The 15,166-nt window shown below is 39.1% G+C and overlaps 1 protein-coding gene across 1 annotated transcript; it reads left to right on the plus strand.

The window, feature by feature from the left end:
- The first annotated feature begins 91 nt into the window (after nucleotides 1-91).
- cdr2a (cerebellar degeneration-related protein 2a) lies at nucleotides 92-14,508 on the plus strand. The gene is made up of 5 exons (XM_053492112.1): nucleotides 92-303; nucleotides 2,957-3,069; nucleotides 6,383-6,531; nucleotides 6,864-7,031; nucleotides 8,878-14,508. The coding sequence occupies exons 1-5, from the start codon at nucleotides 225-227 to the stop codon at nucleotides 9,605-9,607; spliced, it is 1,239 nt and encodes a 412-aa protein (XP_053348087.1). The 5' UTR covers nucleotides 92-224; the 3' UTR covers nucleotides 9,608-14,508.
- The last annotated feature ends 658 nt before the right edge of the window (nucleotides 14,509-15,166 follow it).

Consider the following 15,166-nt stretch of genomic DNA (forward strand, 5'->3'; position numbering starts at 1 on the left):
CTTTAGTGCGCGAGCCAACGCGCTTCTAGTGCACTACTTAGTGCCTGGGAGAGTGTTTTAGGATACGGCTTGTGTTCTGGTCCTATGGAGTTTGCCACGTTGCCGCAGATGCAGAACAACGCCACCGGGTGTGTTTTACATCAGCATACAACAAAGTGACCTGATGTACAAGGGTGCTGTTACAGGGGAAAGGACTTTAAATTGGATTTTAGAAAGGTGGGAAAATGCTTGCAGGAGTGATAGTGGAGGAGGAGTTTGATAAGGAGCAGGAGCTCTGGTACAGCAGTAAGGAGCTTGAGCACGGTGAGATAGCTTTAAAAATACATTTTATTCCAAACCTATGATGAATAATACTATTTCTTCCACATCATGACTTAAATATATTCCCTAAGAAAATCCTTTGCCACATATAATGCAACATGATCTGTTAAATATTACAATGTATAATATTGTGCGTTGTATTTTGTATTTCTTCCACCATTTTTAAACAGATGTTCATGACTTCGTATATTATACCTCCTTTATATCTGTATCAGGTAAAAAATAAATTTAATAAAACAATAAACAATAATTTTTAGTGTATACGTATTTAAGTTTGTATACGTATTGTGAGGTTATTTCCGGTTTGGATAGTGCGAATTCTCACCGCAGAGAGCAATCAGTTTCATTTATAAGTATTCTAGGATTAATATATGTAAAGAAATATAGTATATTTATAATTATGTGTTTTTCACTACGTTTTGTTTAATTATTTCCATAGATACTTTACTAACACTACAGAAATCCCGTTCTGTTAACGGTCCTCCTAAGAAACCGCATACTTCTGCACTGAACAGTGTGTAAGGGCGGAGCGTCACTGCAGGCTCGAATACTATTCTTGCATTCTCGTTAGTGCGCTAGTATGCGCACTGGATGGCAGCCATGACGGTTCCTAAGCAACGGCGTCAAGGGAAGGTCACGCGCGTAGCGGCTGTTTAAAATGTTACGTCACTTCCGTATTATTTTTTGTTTGTTTTTAAAGATTACCCATATGCTTTCACACCAAAATGCTGTTGAATTCTGTAGTCAGACGTTAAAGTACTATTATTATAGTATAACATGCCCTTGATAAATTACGTTTTTTTTGCCCATCACGGTTGCTTAGACTTTAAAGAACCACAAGATAATGTATGAATAAATAGCCAAGTAATGGACTTAAAATAAATTGTATACCACCCTCTTAAAATGAATGTGTTTTTATTATTAACAATAATAGTTTTAATTTATTACGCACATTTCCGATCTGCGTGCTTGGTTCATTATGTGTCGCTATACGTACCTTTGACGTAACATACCGTTCTGAGTGTCACGTGACTACGTACGTACCTTCGACGTGGCGTAACTTTTACAATCGTCAATTCGTATAGAACAGCAAACAATTGTTTTCCCCCTTTTCATAATAGCATTTACCTCACTTTTTAATTCTATTAAACTAATTTAAATTAAAGCAAGGCAGAATGAAAGATATACCATTTATGAGTTTGCAAGAGAAATTAATTAGATGATATCACACTCGAGGTCATGCTGTCGTATTGAATATCAACACGGCTGTTATGATGGCGCGGCCTGAATGCGGAAAATATAACAGTCATTAATTAACAGTTTATTTTTTATTTAACCAGTTATTTCGCTCTTCCAACTTGTATCCTTCCACTCCTAGAGGAAATGACTGGGGGAGCTGGTGACGTACATTTAGCTTTATTACCGGGGGTAAAAGTGGTTTAAATTGTTATCGGTACTGTGTAGCCAAAAGGTGAGGAGAATGAACCATGGAGGTAGTGTACAGTCCTGTGAAATTTACTTTATATTTTTATCTATTCCGCTGATCTGAGGTTGAATCCCAAATAGCGTGAAATGGAAAGCTAGTGTACTATGTCGGGTGTACAATCCCTTGTTCCACACACCAAGTAGTGCCCTTATTTAAAGGGTTAGAGAGGGATTCGGGATTCTAATCAGATTCTTTGTGGCTGTAAATAAAAGAACTCTGAGGCTTCAGAGGTGATTCAGAAGCAGTTACTAAGGAGACAGCATGTTGCTTAAGATGTCATAATGTTATCAGATTTGTTTACTTGCTGAAAGTGCTTCTGTGACTGGTTGTTATTATTATATCCCTTTTAACTTTCTCACTACTCTCTTAATCACTTATATTATAACATAATAAATCAGCTTCATATTTAATGCGAATCTTGCCATAAAATAGCCTAAGAAGCTGATATGGCAATAAATCCAAATACAAACAAACAAACTGTGACTGGTTGTGAATGTGGGGTTTGGCAGGCAGCTGCTCAGCACTGCGGACCATACAGACCGACTGTCACTTACACTGCACACAGTTGGTGTAATCCTGTGACACCAAGTGATACATATAGCTAAACATCCCAGTGCTGTTACCATCTATTATCACCACTCATGGAATGCTTCTCGTCTAATCCGATTACTTGGTAACACACTGAGGTTCAATGTTTTTTAAATTTGAATAGACGGCGAAAAATTTTGATAAGATAAACCAAATGTGTTTTAAGTGCAATGTTCTAATCCTTAACAATGGAGAGTTTTTTTTTTTTTATTATTATTCTGTTTTAACAAAGAAAACAAATGCAGGTTATTTATTTCTTTATTTATTTATTTTAAATGGACTTTGCTGTTGTAACCATGTGGTGCTATCTGATTTTTTTTTTGTAAAGGTTTTGCAATAATATCATAACTGTACTAAATGTGATTTAAACTCATGTCCATCTGTCTGTGTGTGTGAGGGAGACATTTAAAAGTGTGAGCGCTCTTACATCAGGATTCCTGTGACTCGCACGTTGATGTTATCCAGCTTGTGGCTCTGTGAATTCCTGTCTCAGGGCTCTTTATTTACTCCCTGCTTAGTGTTTACTGTTCTGTGTGTGTGTGTGTGTGTGTGTGTGTACAGATTTACACTTGGCAGCAGAGTTAGGAAAGACTCTACTGGAGAGGAACCATGAGCTGGAGCAGGGCCTTCAGCAGATGTACTCCACCAATCAGGAGCAGCTGCAGGAGATCGAGGTGGCGCTTCCTTCCTGCCCTTTATACATTAACGCAGCGTTTGTTTAGAAACAGGACGTTTCACAATGCCGAGCAGACGTCCTGTTTCTTAGTAAACACCCTGCGATTCAGTCGGTATCTTAAAGAACGAGTGTGTTTTCATATAGCGCAGTCTGCACACTTCTACACGTGTCCTGTAGCGTCTGCGCAGGGAAAAAGAAAACGCTTCGATTCGTACACTTTAATCGTTTTTAGGTGTCATCTCCTTATCCACACGTCGGTTACTGTATTAAAGTCGGCTCGGCAGGGCCGGCAGCAGGAAAGGCGTCTCCTCTTTCTGTCCACGTGTTTATTTCCTTTACACAAACCTTTCCAGGAACTCTTAACATTTTAATATTATGAGGAACATGAGGTCTGTTTTTACCCGCAAGCCAGAAGCTTTTAAGCTCCTGCACCTCATTTGGTCTTTTTTTTTTTTGTAGAATAGGGAGCCTTATGGGCGGGGCTTAGAAATATTAAAAGTCTCTGAATGACAATCACAGACTGTCCAGCTCACCTGACATATTTCCGAAGTCAGTGTTTAAATAACAAGGGATCACTAAACTGTGGCTTATATAAGATTGAATTGACAAAATTTGTGTTTGTAGAAATGGTTTTGGAATGTAAGCACAAGGAACGAGCTTCCAATCTTTTTTTGTTGCAGAGAGCTGGAATTTAGGAATTCCTTTATGGTAGTGTTCCAGAATTTTTGTTTCCTGCGAATTCAGGAATTCTTTGCTGATGAAATTTGTTTGTTCTGGACTTCAGGAATTCCTTTAAGTTTTATTTTCTTTGATGCCAAGTTCAAGAATTCCTTGAACAAATAAAAAAAATATATGTTCTGGAATTTTGTATCCTTTGTTGCAGCATTCAAGAATTCCTTTGAATGTTGTGGAATTTCTTTACAATGGTGTTCCAGAAATTCAGTTTTCTGTGTTGCTGAGCTCAGGAATGCCTTTTTAATTAAGATCTGGAATTTTAGTTTCCTGCAAGTTCAAGAATTCTATTTATGAAGAAGTTCTGAAATTTTGTTTGTTGCTGAGTTCAGGAATGCATTAATAATGGAGATCTGGATTTTTTGTTTCCTGTAGGTTTATCATGTTCTGGAAGATTTTCCTGTTATGCAGTGTTTAAAAGATCCTTTATGCCGGAGTTCTGGAAAAAAAATATTACAGAACATGATAAAGGTTAATTCTTGAACTCGAAAACAACAAAAGAAACAAAATTTCAGAACCTGGAATTCTTGAATGGCACAACAAACGAAAACAAGAAATTCCTGTACTTAATAGCTTTCCAAAAATTTTTGTTTTCTTTTGTTGTACCATTCAAGAATTCCAGGTTCTGAAATTTTTGTTTTCTTTTGTTGTGGAGTTCAGGAATTATATTATGATTGAGGTCTGGGTGGTTATTTTTGCCAACTTCAGGAGTCCTTTTTGATCAAGATCACTAGTTTTGTTTTCCATGTTGCATTATTTAAGAATTTCTTTCCAATGGAGTTCTGGAATTTTACGTATACACACTACATACATACTGTATACATACATTTCATTCAGGAGGTAAATTATGATGGATTTCTGAAATATTATTTGCTGTTGAGCTCTGGAATTCCTTCATAATCGAGTTCAGGAATTTCTTTATAATGCCATTCCAGGAATGTTGTTTCCTTTGTGGCTGAGTTAAGAATTACAGGTTTCTAGAATTTAGTGGCCTGTGTTACTGAGCCTTTATAATGGAGAGGTGGGATTTTAGTTTTTTGCAGAGTTTAAGAATTCCTTTATGATAAAGTTCTGGAATTTAGTTTGTTTGCAGAGTTCAGGAATTCTTTTGTGATAAATTTTATGGGTTTGTTTCCCATGTTGTCAAGTTCAATAATTCCTTAATTATGTTCTAGAATTTTGTTTCCAGTGTTCATGAATTCCATTATGATGGGAGTTCTGGAATTTTGCTTTTTGTGGAGTTCTTGTTTTGGAAGTTTGCATCCTGTGTTGGTGAGCTTTAGAAATTCCTTCTTTATTTGGTTTCTGGAATTTCTATATGATGGTGTTCCAGAGATAATTCCCTTTTTTGCAGAGTTCAGGAACTCCAAGTCCTGGAATTTAGTATTCCATGTTGCTGAGCTCAGGAATTTCGTTATGATTGATTGCTGGAGTTTTATTTGTTGCAGAGTTCCGTATTCCTGTATGATCATGTTCAAGAATTTTGGATCTTGTGTGAGTTCTGAATTTCGTTGGTCTGGAAATTAGTTTCCTTTGCTGCAGTTCTCAGGAATGTCTATAATGGAGTTCTGCAATGTTCTTTGTTGTGGAGAGGAAGTCCTTTATTATAAAGCTTTGGAATCTCAGTTGTTGTGGTCTTTAGCAATTTCATTGATTGAGTTTTGGAAATCTGGATTTTAATTTATTTATTTTTCTTATATATAATATCTCTTTCTTTTCTTTTTTTTAAAGTAATAGTTACAGGTTTTTACTTTGATTTCAGGAACTAGTAATATTTTAATAAGGTAATAAATGGTACTCATGACTAGTTCTCGAATCACATATTTAATAAACTTTAACTAAATCCTGTCTTTGGTTGGAAAGTTGAAATCATCTGACATCAACCACAAAATGATGAAGTCAGTGTAATAAATGTGATGTAGGATTCACTAAACACTGAACTGAGAAAGCTTTAAAAGAGCGAACAGGCCAGCACACAGCTTCTTTTTTTTATGACACTATTTGGGTGTTACCGGAGCAGTTTAATTGTTGTACAACCTCTTTAACAGACGTGTTTATTTTACACTCAACTCTTATCTAGTGGTCTCATGTGTACATATGCTGCTGGGTTTTGTGTGTTAATGACGATGATAATACTGATAGCATTCCTATCTCTGAGAGCATGTAGTGGAGTAAACGTTCCTCAGATACAAGCTAAAATGTATGTGTCAATATGTATACTGTATATGTGTCAAAATATGTTTTCATAGCAACTATGATTCCCAGAATATAGTCCTTATTATGTATACACACACTCACACACACACACACACACACACACACACACACACACACACAGACTGTGTGCGTGCATATTTATGTGTGTATACACACACGCCTGAGTATAATAATATAATCTGTATTTACATATAATGTGTGTGTGACTGTACTATACTGTAAGTGCACAGATGGCAACCTCTGCTAATTTCCATATTAAACATCATTGGTCCATAGTTACATCACTTATACTAATGGAATAAAGAAAGGTCATGAAGTTATCCATATCAAACAGGTGTGTGTGTGTTCTCTTTCTCTCTCAGTACCTGAACAAGCAGGTGGAGCTGCTGAGGCAGATGAACGATCAGCACACTAAGATGTACGAGCAGCTGGACGCAGCAGCGCGAGACCTGGAGACGACGAACCACAGGCTGCTGCTGGACAACCGCACGGCCCAGGGAAAGATCCACAGGTGAGGGATTGTGGGACTGGGAACACTGGGAGGTTTCTCAATCACAACAGGAATAGAAGAATGATAGTAGAGTAATATTTATACATATAGTAATGTTCGCACTTATTAAAGAAATGTTACTGTAGCAGTTCGCACGTCACAGTGTGGTTAATGAAATACAGCCAGAAACTTTGGGAACCTAAGGATAACTTTTTCCCCCCACCATTTTGGGCTTTTTGGTGTTTGGGCCCAGTTCTTATGAACCGTTGCAAGCGCTAAGTTTTAAGATTTTTAAATATTTGTATTTCTTGCTATACTTTATCCTTCTTATCCTCGCCCGCTCTCTGTTTCAGCCTGACCGAGACCATCGACAGCCTGCAGTCTCACATGGAGAGTCTGCAGAAGCAGGTGGAGGAGCTGCAGGCCTCGCAGTCGGAGCGCTCCATGAGGGAACGCGCCGAAACGCGCAGAAGCCTGGCGGCTCAGAGCTTCTCCTGCCTCTACGACCTGCACCGGGATACGTGAGTCTGAGTCCTCGTGCCTTTAGATCAGCCAAACCTCAGGACGCGTCCCCCCCCCAGGCTCGCCTCTCTCCTCGTCTGACCCAGTTCTTCTCAGGTTCCTCTGAAGACATGAAGCACTAGAGATGCAGGAATATAATCTTAGACTCTGATTCTATTTTTACTTAGAATTGGTTTTTATTTTTTGACTGAAGTCCTAGCAGAGGTGTATCGGTGTACTGTTACTTTTAAAAAAAATTTTTTAGGCATATACATTTTCACCATAGCTCCTGAAATGTCCCTGAGGTTTCACACAGACACATGGTGATGTGGCACGACCCTGCAGACCTCCAACTGTAGTGACCTAAGACCGTAATCTGCTCAGACATCCCGACTAATCTGTAACATGATCTCTTTTACACACACTCGTACTGTATCGGGTTTATTGCTCTACTAAGCAGCTGGTCCAAAGGAATAAAAATCTACATGAGGCTGGTGTGTGCTCACCAATTTTTTTTCATTGCTCTACGTAGACACTGCTAAATAGAGCAATAAACCCAATACAGTACGAGTGTGTGCTGCGTCTCCTTTTAGACCTTTATTTAGGAATTTAGACCTTAGACAAGACGAGACAGGTTTCTTTATACACCGCGCCGTCCCAAAGCTTCCTGCTCGGTCTAGTCTGAACGAGAACACTACTGCGTGCCAGTTTTGACTGTACATGGGTGTTTGTTTTTTAAAATATATTTTTAATGCTCGTATATTCCACCCTGTCATCTTCTCCTTTCACCAGGCCTGGGTTTACTTCCTGATCGCTTGCACCAGAGAAACAAGGAACTAACTGAAGTGAATGCTGAGCGGGAAAAGCACGCTGGTCATTAACATGCATTAATGAGTAAAGATAAAGGAAAAGAGTAAATGGACAGAAAGAATAAAGCTCTGCTCTAAAAGTAATTTCATCCGCTGAGAAGAGAAACAACACACCTCTGTCTGGATGAAATATTGTTTAGTCGTGTCCCGTCGACCCTGCCGTGTTCCACCTGCCTTCTTTTTCTTTTTAAAGCCTCAGGAATATTTCAGAATGTTAGGATTTTAATGAACCAGGGCTGACTTAGATATCCCTCCACTCCAGGAACCCATCTGTCTCTGTCTCCGTCTATCTATCTATTGAGCCATCTCTGTCCACCTTGCTTTGCTCACTGGTGCAGTCATGTTGGAACAGGAAGCGGCCGTCCCCAAACTGTGCCCACTATGTTGGGAGCATGGAATTGTCCATAATGTCTTGGTGTGCTGAAGCATTAAGAGTTCCTTTCACTGAAAGTAAGGGGCCGAGCACAATGACTTGAACGACAACCCCACATCAGTTCCGACACGACTGTGCGCCAGAGCACAAAGCAAGAAATTCCATAAAGACATGGATGAGCCAGTTTGGTGTGGAAGAACTTGACTGGTCCTGACCTCGACCCTAGAGAACACCTTTGGGATGAATTAGAGCGGAGACTGGGAGACAGGCCTTCTCGTCCAACATCAGTGTCTAACCTCACAAATGCGCTTCTGGAAGAATGGTCAAAAATTCCCATAAACACACTCCTAAACTTTGTGGAAAGCCTTTATAGAAGAGTTAAAGCTGTTATAGCTGCAAAGGGGGCGGGGCCAACATCATATTAAACCCTATGGATTAAGAATTGGATGTTACTCAAGTTCATATGCATTTAAAGTCAAACAAGGGAATACTTTTGGCAATATAATTTATCCATCTTCCTATGTAAATATTTTTAAATATCTTCAAAAATGAATAGGAAATTCGAAGTATTTAAAACATTAAAACTGTGTGTGTGTGTGTGTGTGTGTCTGTGTGTGTGTGTAGGCGTCTAAGCACAGAGAGCCACAGTGACGAGCGCTCATGGTGGGCGTTGGATACCAACCTGGTGGAAGAGGAGAAATCTGCCCTGCAGAGCGCCCTGCGTAGCCTGCACACCCAGCTGAGCAGCGAGCGCGAGCGGCGGGAAGCGGCGGAGAAGGTCACGGAGCTGACCGAGCGAGAGATCCGGGTGCTCGAGGAACAGCTGGCACAGCTGGAGGGAGCACGACGACACCAAGCCGAACTGGAGGCCGAGGTGGAGGAGCTGCGACAGCTGTGGCGATCCGAGAAATCCAGCGTCAGACCTACGGAGTCTCTCGTAGCCGACGCCGTGTTCTTCCTGTCCGAAGAGAGGGGGGCGGAGGAGGTGGTAGTAATAGAGGAAGAGGAGGGGTCAGAACAGGAACCGGGGCGCGGGCACGAGCTGACGTGTATACGGCGATCAGAGGCGGTGAGGCAGCGAGGTATCTCCCTGCTGAACGAAGTAGACGCGCAGTACAGCGTGCTGAAGACCAAGTACGAGGAGCTGCTGCAGCGCAGCCAGCGCAGAGACGACACGCCCAGCCACAAGGCCGTCCAGACGCCCGCCGTCTCCCTCAGACTTCAGTCAGCCTCCCTCATGGACGACACGTACCAGCCGGAGTACAGGGCGCTCTTCAAGGAGATCTTTACATGTATCGAGAAGACCAAAGAGGACCTGAAAGAGAACAAGGCCACCCCCAGGCACAAACACTGACTGACTCTGGGTAGTGGTTCCTTTTTTTTTTTTTTCGTGTTCCACTATATAATAGCAGTATTCTCATCAGCCTCCGTCCTGTTTAAAAAAAAAAAAATTTGCACTCTGTTCTCATCTGTGTAAAATGTGCGGCTCAGGACGCGTCGTTCAGCGTTTAGGTGCTAACCTACCAGAGTGCATTGTGGGATATCGGCAAAGTCTCGGGTATTTTACACTACGTCCGCATTAGAGACGATTCCCTGAGCTATGCACTCTACCGTAACTTGTGATCGTGACCGCGGTCCGAGGGCAACGTTAGCCTGCGAGCTTCAGTCTGGCTTCACAGCAAGATTTCAAAATAAGAGCATGTGAACAGTCGTGTGAATTTCTCGTGTTCATTTGTTACGCTTTCTTTCTTAAACATTTACTTTTTTTCAAAATTTTGCCATAATATTCGACTTTATTTATTTTATAGACGTATTTATTTGAGTTCATTTTATTTAGTTTTGTTTTTATTTTTTTTACACGTGCCCACATTTGTTAAATGTCACGTGTTTTGCTTAAATTCAGGACTAAATGCAAAAAAAAAAATTCTAAATCGTCTTTTTTTTCTTTCCCTTCCCCATTATAATTACATACCACTCAGTCCCGTGACTTTACTGTATGGAGTTCAGTTCAGTGCATTGCTGCGTTCTGGTTGACAATAATTAACATATCAACAATACTTAGGAGTAAATCACGTGGGATCTTTGCTTTGCTTTATCGGAGAGGTGTGTGGTGACACCGAAGCGCTCATCAAACCTCAAGGACGCCATAAAAGCATAAAACGGCCTAATTATGCTGCTCTGGATTCTTTAAAAAAAAACACCGCCATTTCTACATTAGTAGTCTTATATACGTGTAAAAAAAAATTAATAATGATGTGCTGTTACTAATAATTAACTATGACTAACTTGTAACTATTAACTTTATTCGTATATCATCGTTGCTAAATTTAAAAATAATCCATTAACATGTCAGAACTTAATATAATGATAATGGCATTAAACTGTTGTTTTTGTTTGTGTTATTCCGACGACTCCAAGCTTACCTCATGAGTTCTGCGTATTAACGGGCGAGCTAATTTCGTACTCGTGTTTGAGTGAAATGGTTTCTCGTCAAACGTGCGTCTGACGTCGGGGATGCTCCACCGCTCTGCACTTTATTCTATTTTATGCATTTCAGGGTTTTTTTTAATAAATTATATTTATTGTTTTTGTTTGTTTTTTCACAAGTGGATTTAGTAATTGAATAATTTCTTTTTTGTATTTATTTAGTAATTTGTTTTGTTCAGTCACTGTATATTTGTTGCTTGTTTAATAGATTTTTTTTTCGCATTTGTGAACACTGATAAATATAACTCTTATGAATTCTGCACGGATTTGTAAGAGCGTGTTGGTAGCCTGACGAGTACACATCTCGGTGCTGAATACAGGATTAAAGAAATAATCAGGTGAAGAAACAAATTAATTTCTTTTAATTCGGTCCAAATTCACGTATTATTAGTTACGTCTTTTTGTTGTTTTTGTTGTCGGATATTTGCTTGCTGGGTTTCGCACCAGAGCTACAGAGATAATTGAGCTACCAACTAACTTTGCAGGATCTCTAAAACGCAGTAAAAGTGTTTGGACTCAAATATTTCAGATGTTTCGAGCGATTCTGGTGCTAACCTTTTAATAGTAAAAAAACCTTTTAAAGATCTCGAACACGAGAAATAACTCTCAGGTTTTGCTACTAGCTTCTTAAAAATAACCCTTTTCTTCAGCCATGCCATATTAATAAGAAGCTATATATTATATATATATACATGTTTATGTATCAAAATCTACATCTATAGAAATATGTATTTATAGAGGAGCATAGTTAAGATGTTGGTTGAGAGTTAAGAGTCAGCGCGGCGGCTAGCCTTAATGTTTGAGCGAGAGCTAGACAAAATAAAACACTAAAGCGCCGCTGCATCACTCTCGATCACAGAAAGAAACTGGTTTAAAAAATTAAAAGATCGAGATCACATTAAATAATAAAGAATGAGTGATGCGAAAAGAGATTTCTCACTATTAAACCCCGCATCGCGATCCTGTGATCTTCGCTCATCTCAGCGGGGTTCCCGAGGAACCGGCTCTTTATTTTTAAGAAGTTTAAGAGGGAGAAAATATTTCACATGACGTAGACTTTTACGAGCAACGTTAGATTCTTGGCTCTAGCACAAAAGAAATATTAATAATAAAGAAGCAGCAAATGCGAGACCAAGATTGAAACCAAACCGTTTTAGTAAATGTCTGAAAACCCGTTCCTTTAATCTGAGCTCCACCAGCTCGTGGGTTCTTCCACTATTACTAGTGTGATTGTAGAATTTAATTCCTGACTTCAGGAAAAACGTCTCGAGTATGTTCACAGTTAATCGTTTTCGCACCGTTGCAGGTGCCACTGGTGAGAGAAACGTGATATGAGGAGTGTGTGAGGGTTTGGGGATTATTGGAGGTTTATCACTGGGTGCTGATGGAGTGTAAAAGGGAAACAGAGATGTTGAAATGTGGTTCTGATGTGATGTTTTGGACGTTGCGTGTATAAGGGGTCGTGTAAAGTGAAGTGATAGTAGTGGGTACGAAGGAAGATGGCCTTGGCATGTGTGTGTCTGTATTTGCTGCCTGTTTTGTTTAAAAAAAAAAAAAAAAAGTTAAATATATTTCATGAAACTTGGGTCATTTGAATATTTTAGTTCACATGAGATGACAAGATAACTTCCTTCTAGGGATGAAATTGAATTGTATACATTTTCAAATCGTTCAGTTTTTTAATGATCATGTTTTATCTGCGTTGCTGATTTATTGTTAACCAGCGAATTCCAGCAGATGGTGAGAGAAAGACAGAATGTAGGGGAAAAGAAGGTTTTACCACGTACACAAGTGCACCTGGATCTTAGCGCACGAGCCGAACGGGGAAAACGGACAGGTGTGGACACTAAAGACACCATGTTGAGTCCTGCCTTCTCATTCATTTCCTGTTGACTGATGAGGCTGAGGCTTGGGAGGTCAGAGGTCACCCAGATAAAGTCGACACACAGCGAAAGTCAAAGCCACTACAGATAAATGCGTCTTTTATGTCATGTGACTGTTCAGCTTTCCACCTCTACTTTAGCTGAAATAGAAGAAAGATTCCGTTTAAGGCTACTGTCTCCCCGGTCACCGCTGTGCAGGTGTACTTCTTTTTTTGTCTGAGGGTGTACCTGGTCCCGAAACAGCTCACAGAGGAGCATAAACAGAAGCATTTTGGTTATCTGCAAACATAATTTGGAGTGATGCAACACCTCTAAGAAAGGTGAAAGTTTCCTAAAGAGAATCATTACTGCTGACGAGAGACGGATTCATCACTACGAGCCTGACCGTAAATGGCTGAGTATGGAACGTAAAAATCCTGAATCACAGGCCGAGAAAAAGTTTAACCATCAGCTGGAAAATTGATGCTCACAGTTTTCTAGGATTCTTAAGGACCGGTATTGGAGCATAACCAGAAAAAGGGTTCAACAATCAACAGTGCTCGTTACACTGAGACACTTATTGAAGGGCTGAAGCCTAAACTTCAGATTAAACTCAGAAGACTGCTAGCCAGGCCATCGTGATCTCGCATTGTCGATGTCAATACTTAGTTTTTGAGGTGTTAGTCCTGATCTCGCTTGGTCGGCCTTTCACCTGTTTGGTCCCCTGAAAGCAGCGCTACGAGGATGAAGATAAACTTCTGATGAAGTGAAGACGGCAGTGCATTCGTGGCTCTCGGTTTAACCTAATACATTTTTAATGGGGAAACATGAAAGCTTGTTGACGGAGGGGGACAGAGTAAGGAGATTATGTTGGAAAAATGATGAATTGGTCTTTTCTTATAATTAGTTAAAATAAATTCTAAAGCTAGAATGCGGATATGTTTTGACTAAACTAATATATGCTAACCATACATTTTCGCACATCTTTGATCCAGATGTAATGTACCATAAAAATTCAATTTAGAGGTCTACATTTGTTAATTCATTATCGCCATGAAACAATTAGGGAAAAGTATTTTGTCATCTCAGGAAAAAAAATGTAAAAAATTTAAAATGAATAAAAGAGAAAATAAATCCCCAGGTTAAAATATACTGTATTTCAAAATAAATAAATCTTATATCAGTGCTTCCTTAGGTCATAAGTTTAGCATGAATTCTATTTAACAAGATAAACGCAAATAACTATAACAACATAGAAAAAAAATCCTACTAGAGTGGTGTTTATATAAATAAAGTCAAGCTGTAGTATTTAGATGTGATCGAGTATTCTGATCAGTCCTGATTGGTCAGATGGCTGACTCGTATACAATACCATATTAGCAAGGCAGATACTGTAGTGTAGATTAATCACGAGACTAATAGATGAACGTTAACGTTATTTCTGCGCTAGGTTGCACGCCTATGTTGATCAGAGCCTTTATTGTAGTTGATTTATTGTAAGCGATGCTAAGAAGTTAACTTTCTTTTTATGTTAAAAATAAAAATATCTGTAGCATTGTGCTTTGATGCAGAATGCAAACTTCTTTTTAAATACAGATGCAAAATGTTTTGCTTGTATTGAATGTAATCAATCACATCCACATCCATTATATCCATCCATTTTGGGTTTTTTCCTCAATCATGTCTGTATTGTACTTCAGATGCTTGTGACTTTTTTTTACCATCATTGATAAGATAATTATAAAATTTAATATGCATAACCTGTACAATGGTGCTGAACTTTGTAGACTTTGTAACTCAACACCGTAAAAATACAATTTAAAATAAGAGTTAGAGCCTGTGAGGAACAGCGGCTAGCGCTTGGTCAGGATTTAAAACGGCTAATTAAAGAAAGATTTGCAATTCATGAAGTCTGCTGTGTGTTTCTTTGACTGAGAGAAACTTGACGGTCAGAAACCCCAGGGAACATGGGGGGGTCAACTGTGGCTTAGCTTGATGTGCCACAAGAGGCACCAAGAATCTCTGGTACATCCTTCAAAGCTTTCTTTTTTTCTTTGTAAAGTCTCTTATAAATATTTATTGAGAGATTGTGTATAAAAGTAGAAGATGAAACTAATATGAGGCTATTAATATGTGATGTTACACTTGCTTACTAAAGTAGTGACCTCGGGTGTTTTCCCGCATCATACCTTATTCACAACTCGGGTGATGCTCCACATGCTGTGACTAGTCCATGTTTAATGTATATCACTTTTTATATTCATAATGAAGCATGTAAACACTAGAAAGCCTACCTGACCCATAAGCTTTACAGCTTTCTGTTTGTTTGATTTAAAACTTTAGACAGATTTGTTTTCGTCCGGTTTTGCTTTCAAAAATAATTTATTATTTGAAAATCAATATCACTCCAAAAAAAGAAGTACAGCATGGTGTCCAACAAGGTTCTGCTTTAGGCCCGCTGTAGTTTTCCCGTTAAATCTAGTATTTTATACTTCAACCCTAGCAGGTCTTCTGATCCATCACAATTTGGCTTTGTCACAGTAGCTACAGTTACAATATCTCGT

Source organism: Clarias gariepinus, chromosome 3 (genome assembly GCF_024256425.1).
Source record: "Clarias gariepinus isolate MV-2021 ecotype Netherlands chromosome 3, CGAR_prim_01v2, whole genome shotgun sequence".
Lineage (NCBI taxonomy): Eukaryota > Metazoa > Chordata > Actinopteri > Siluriformes > Clariidae > Clarias > Clarias gariepinus.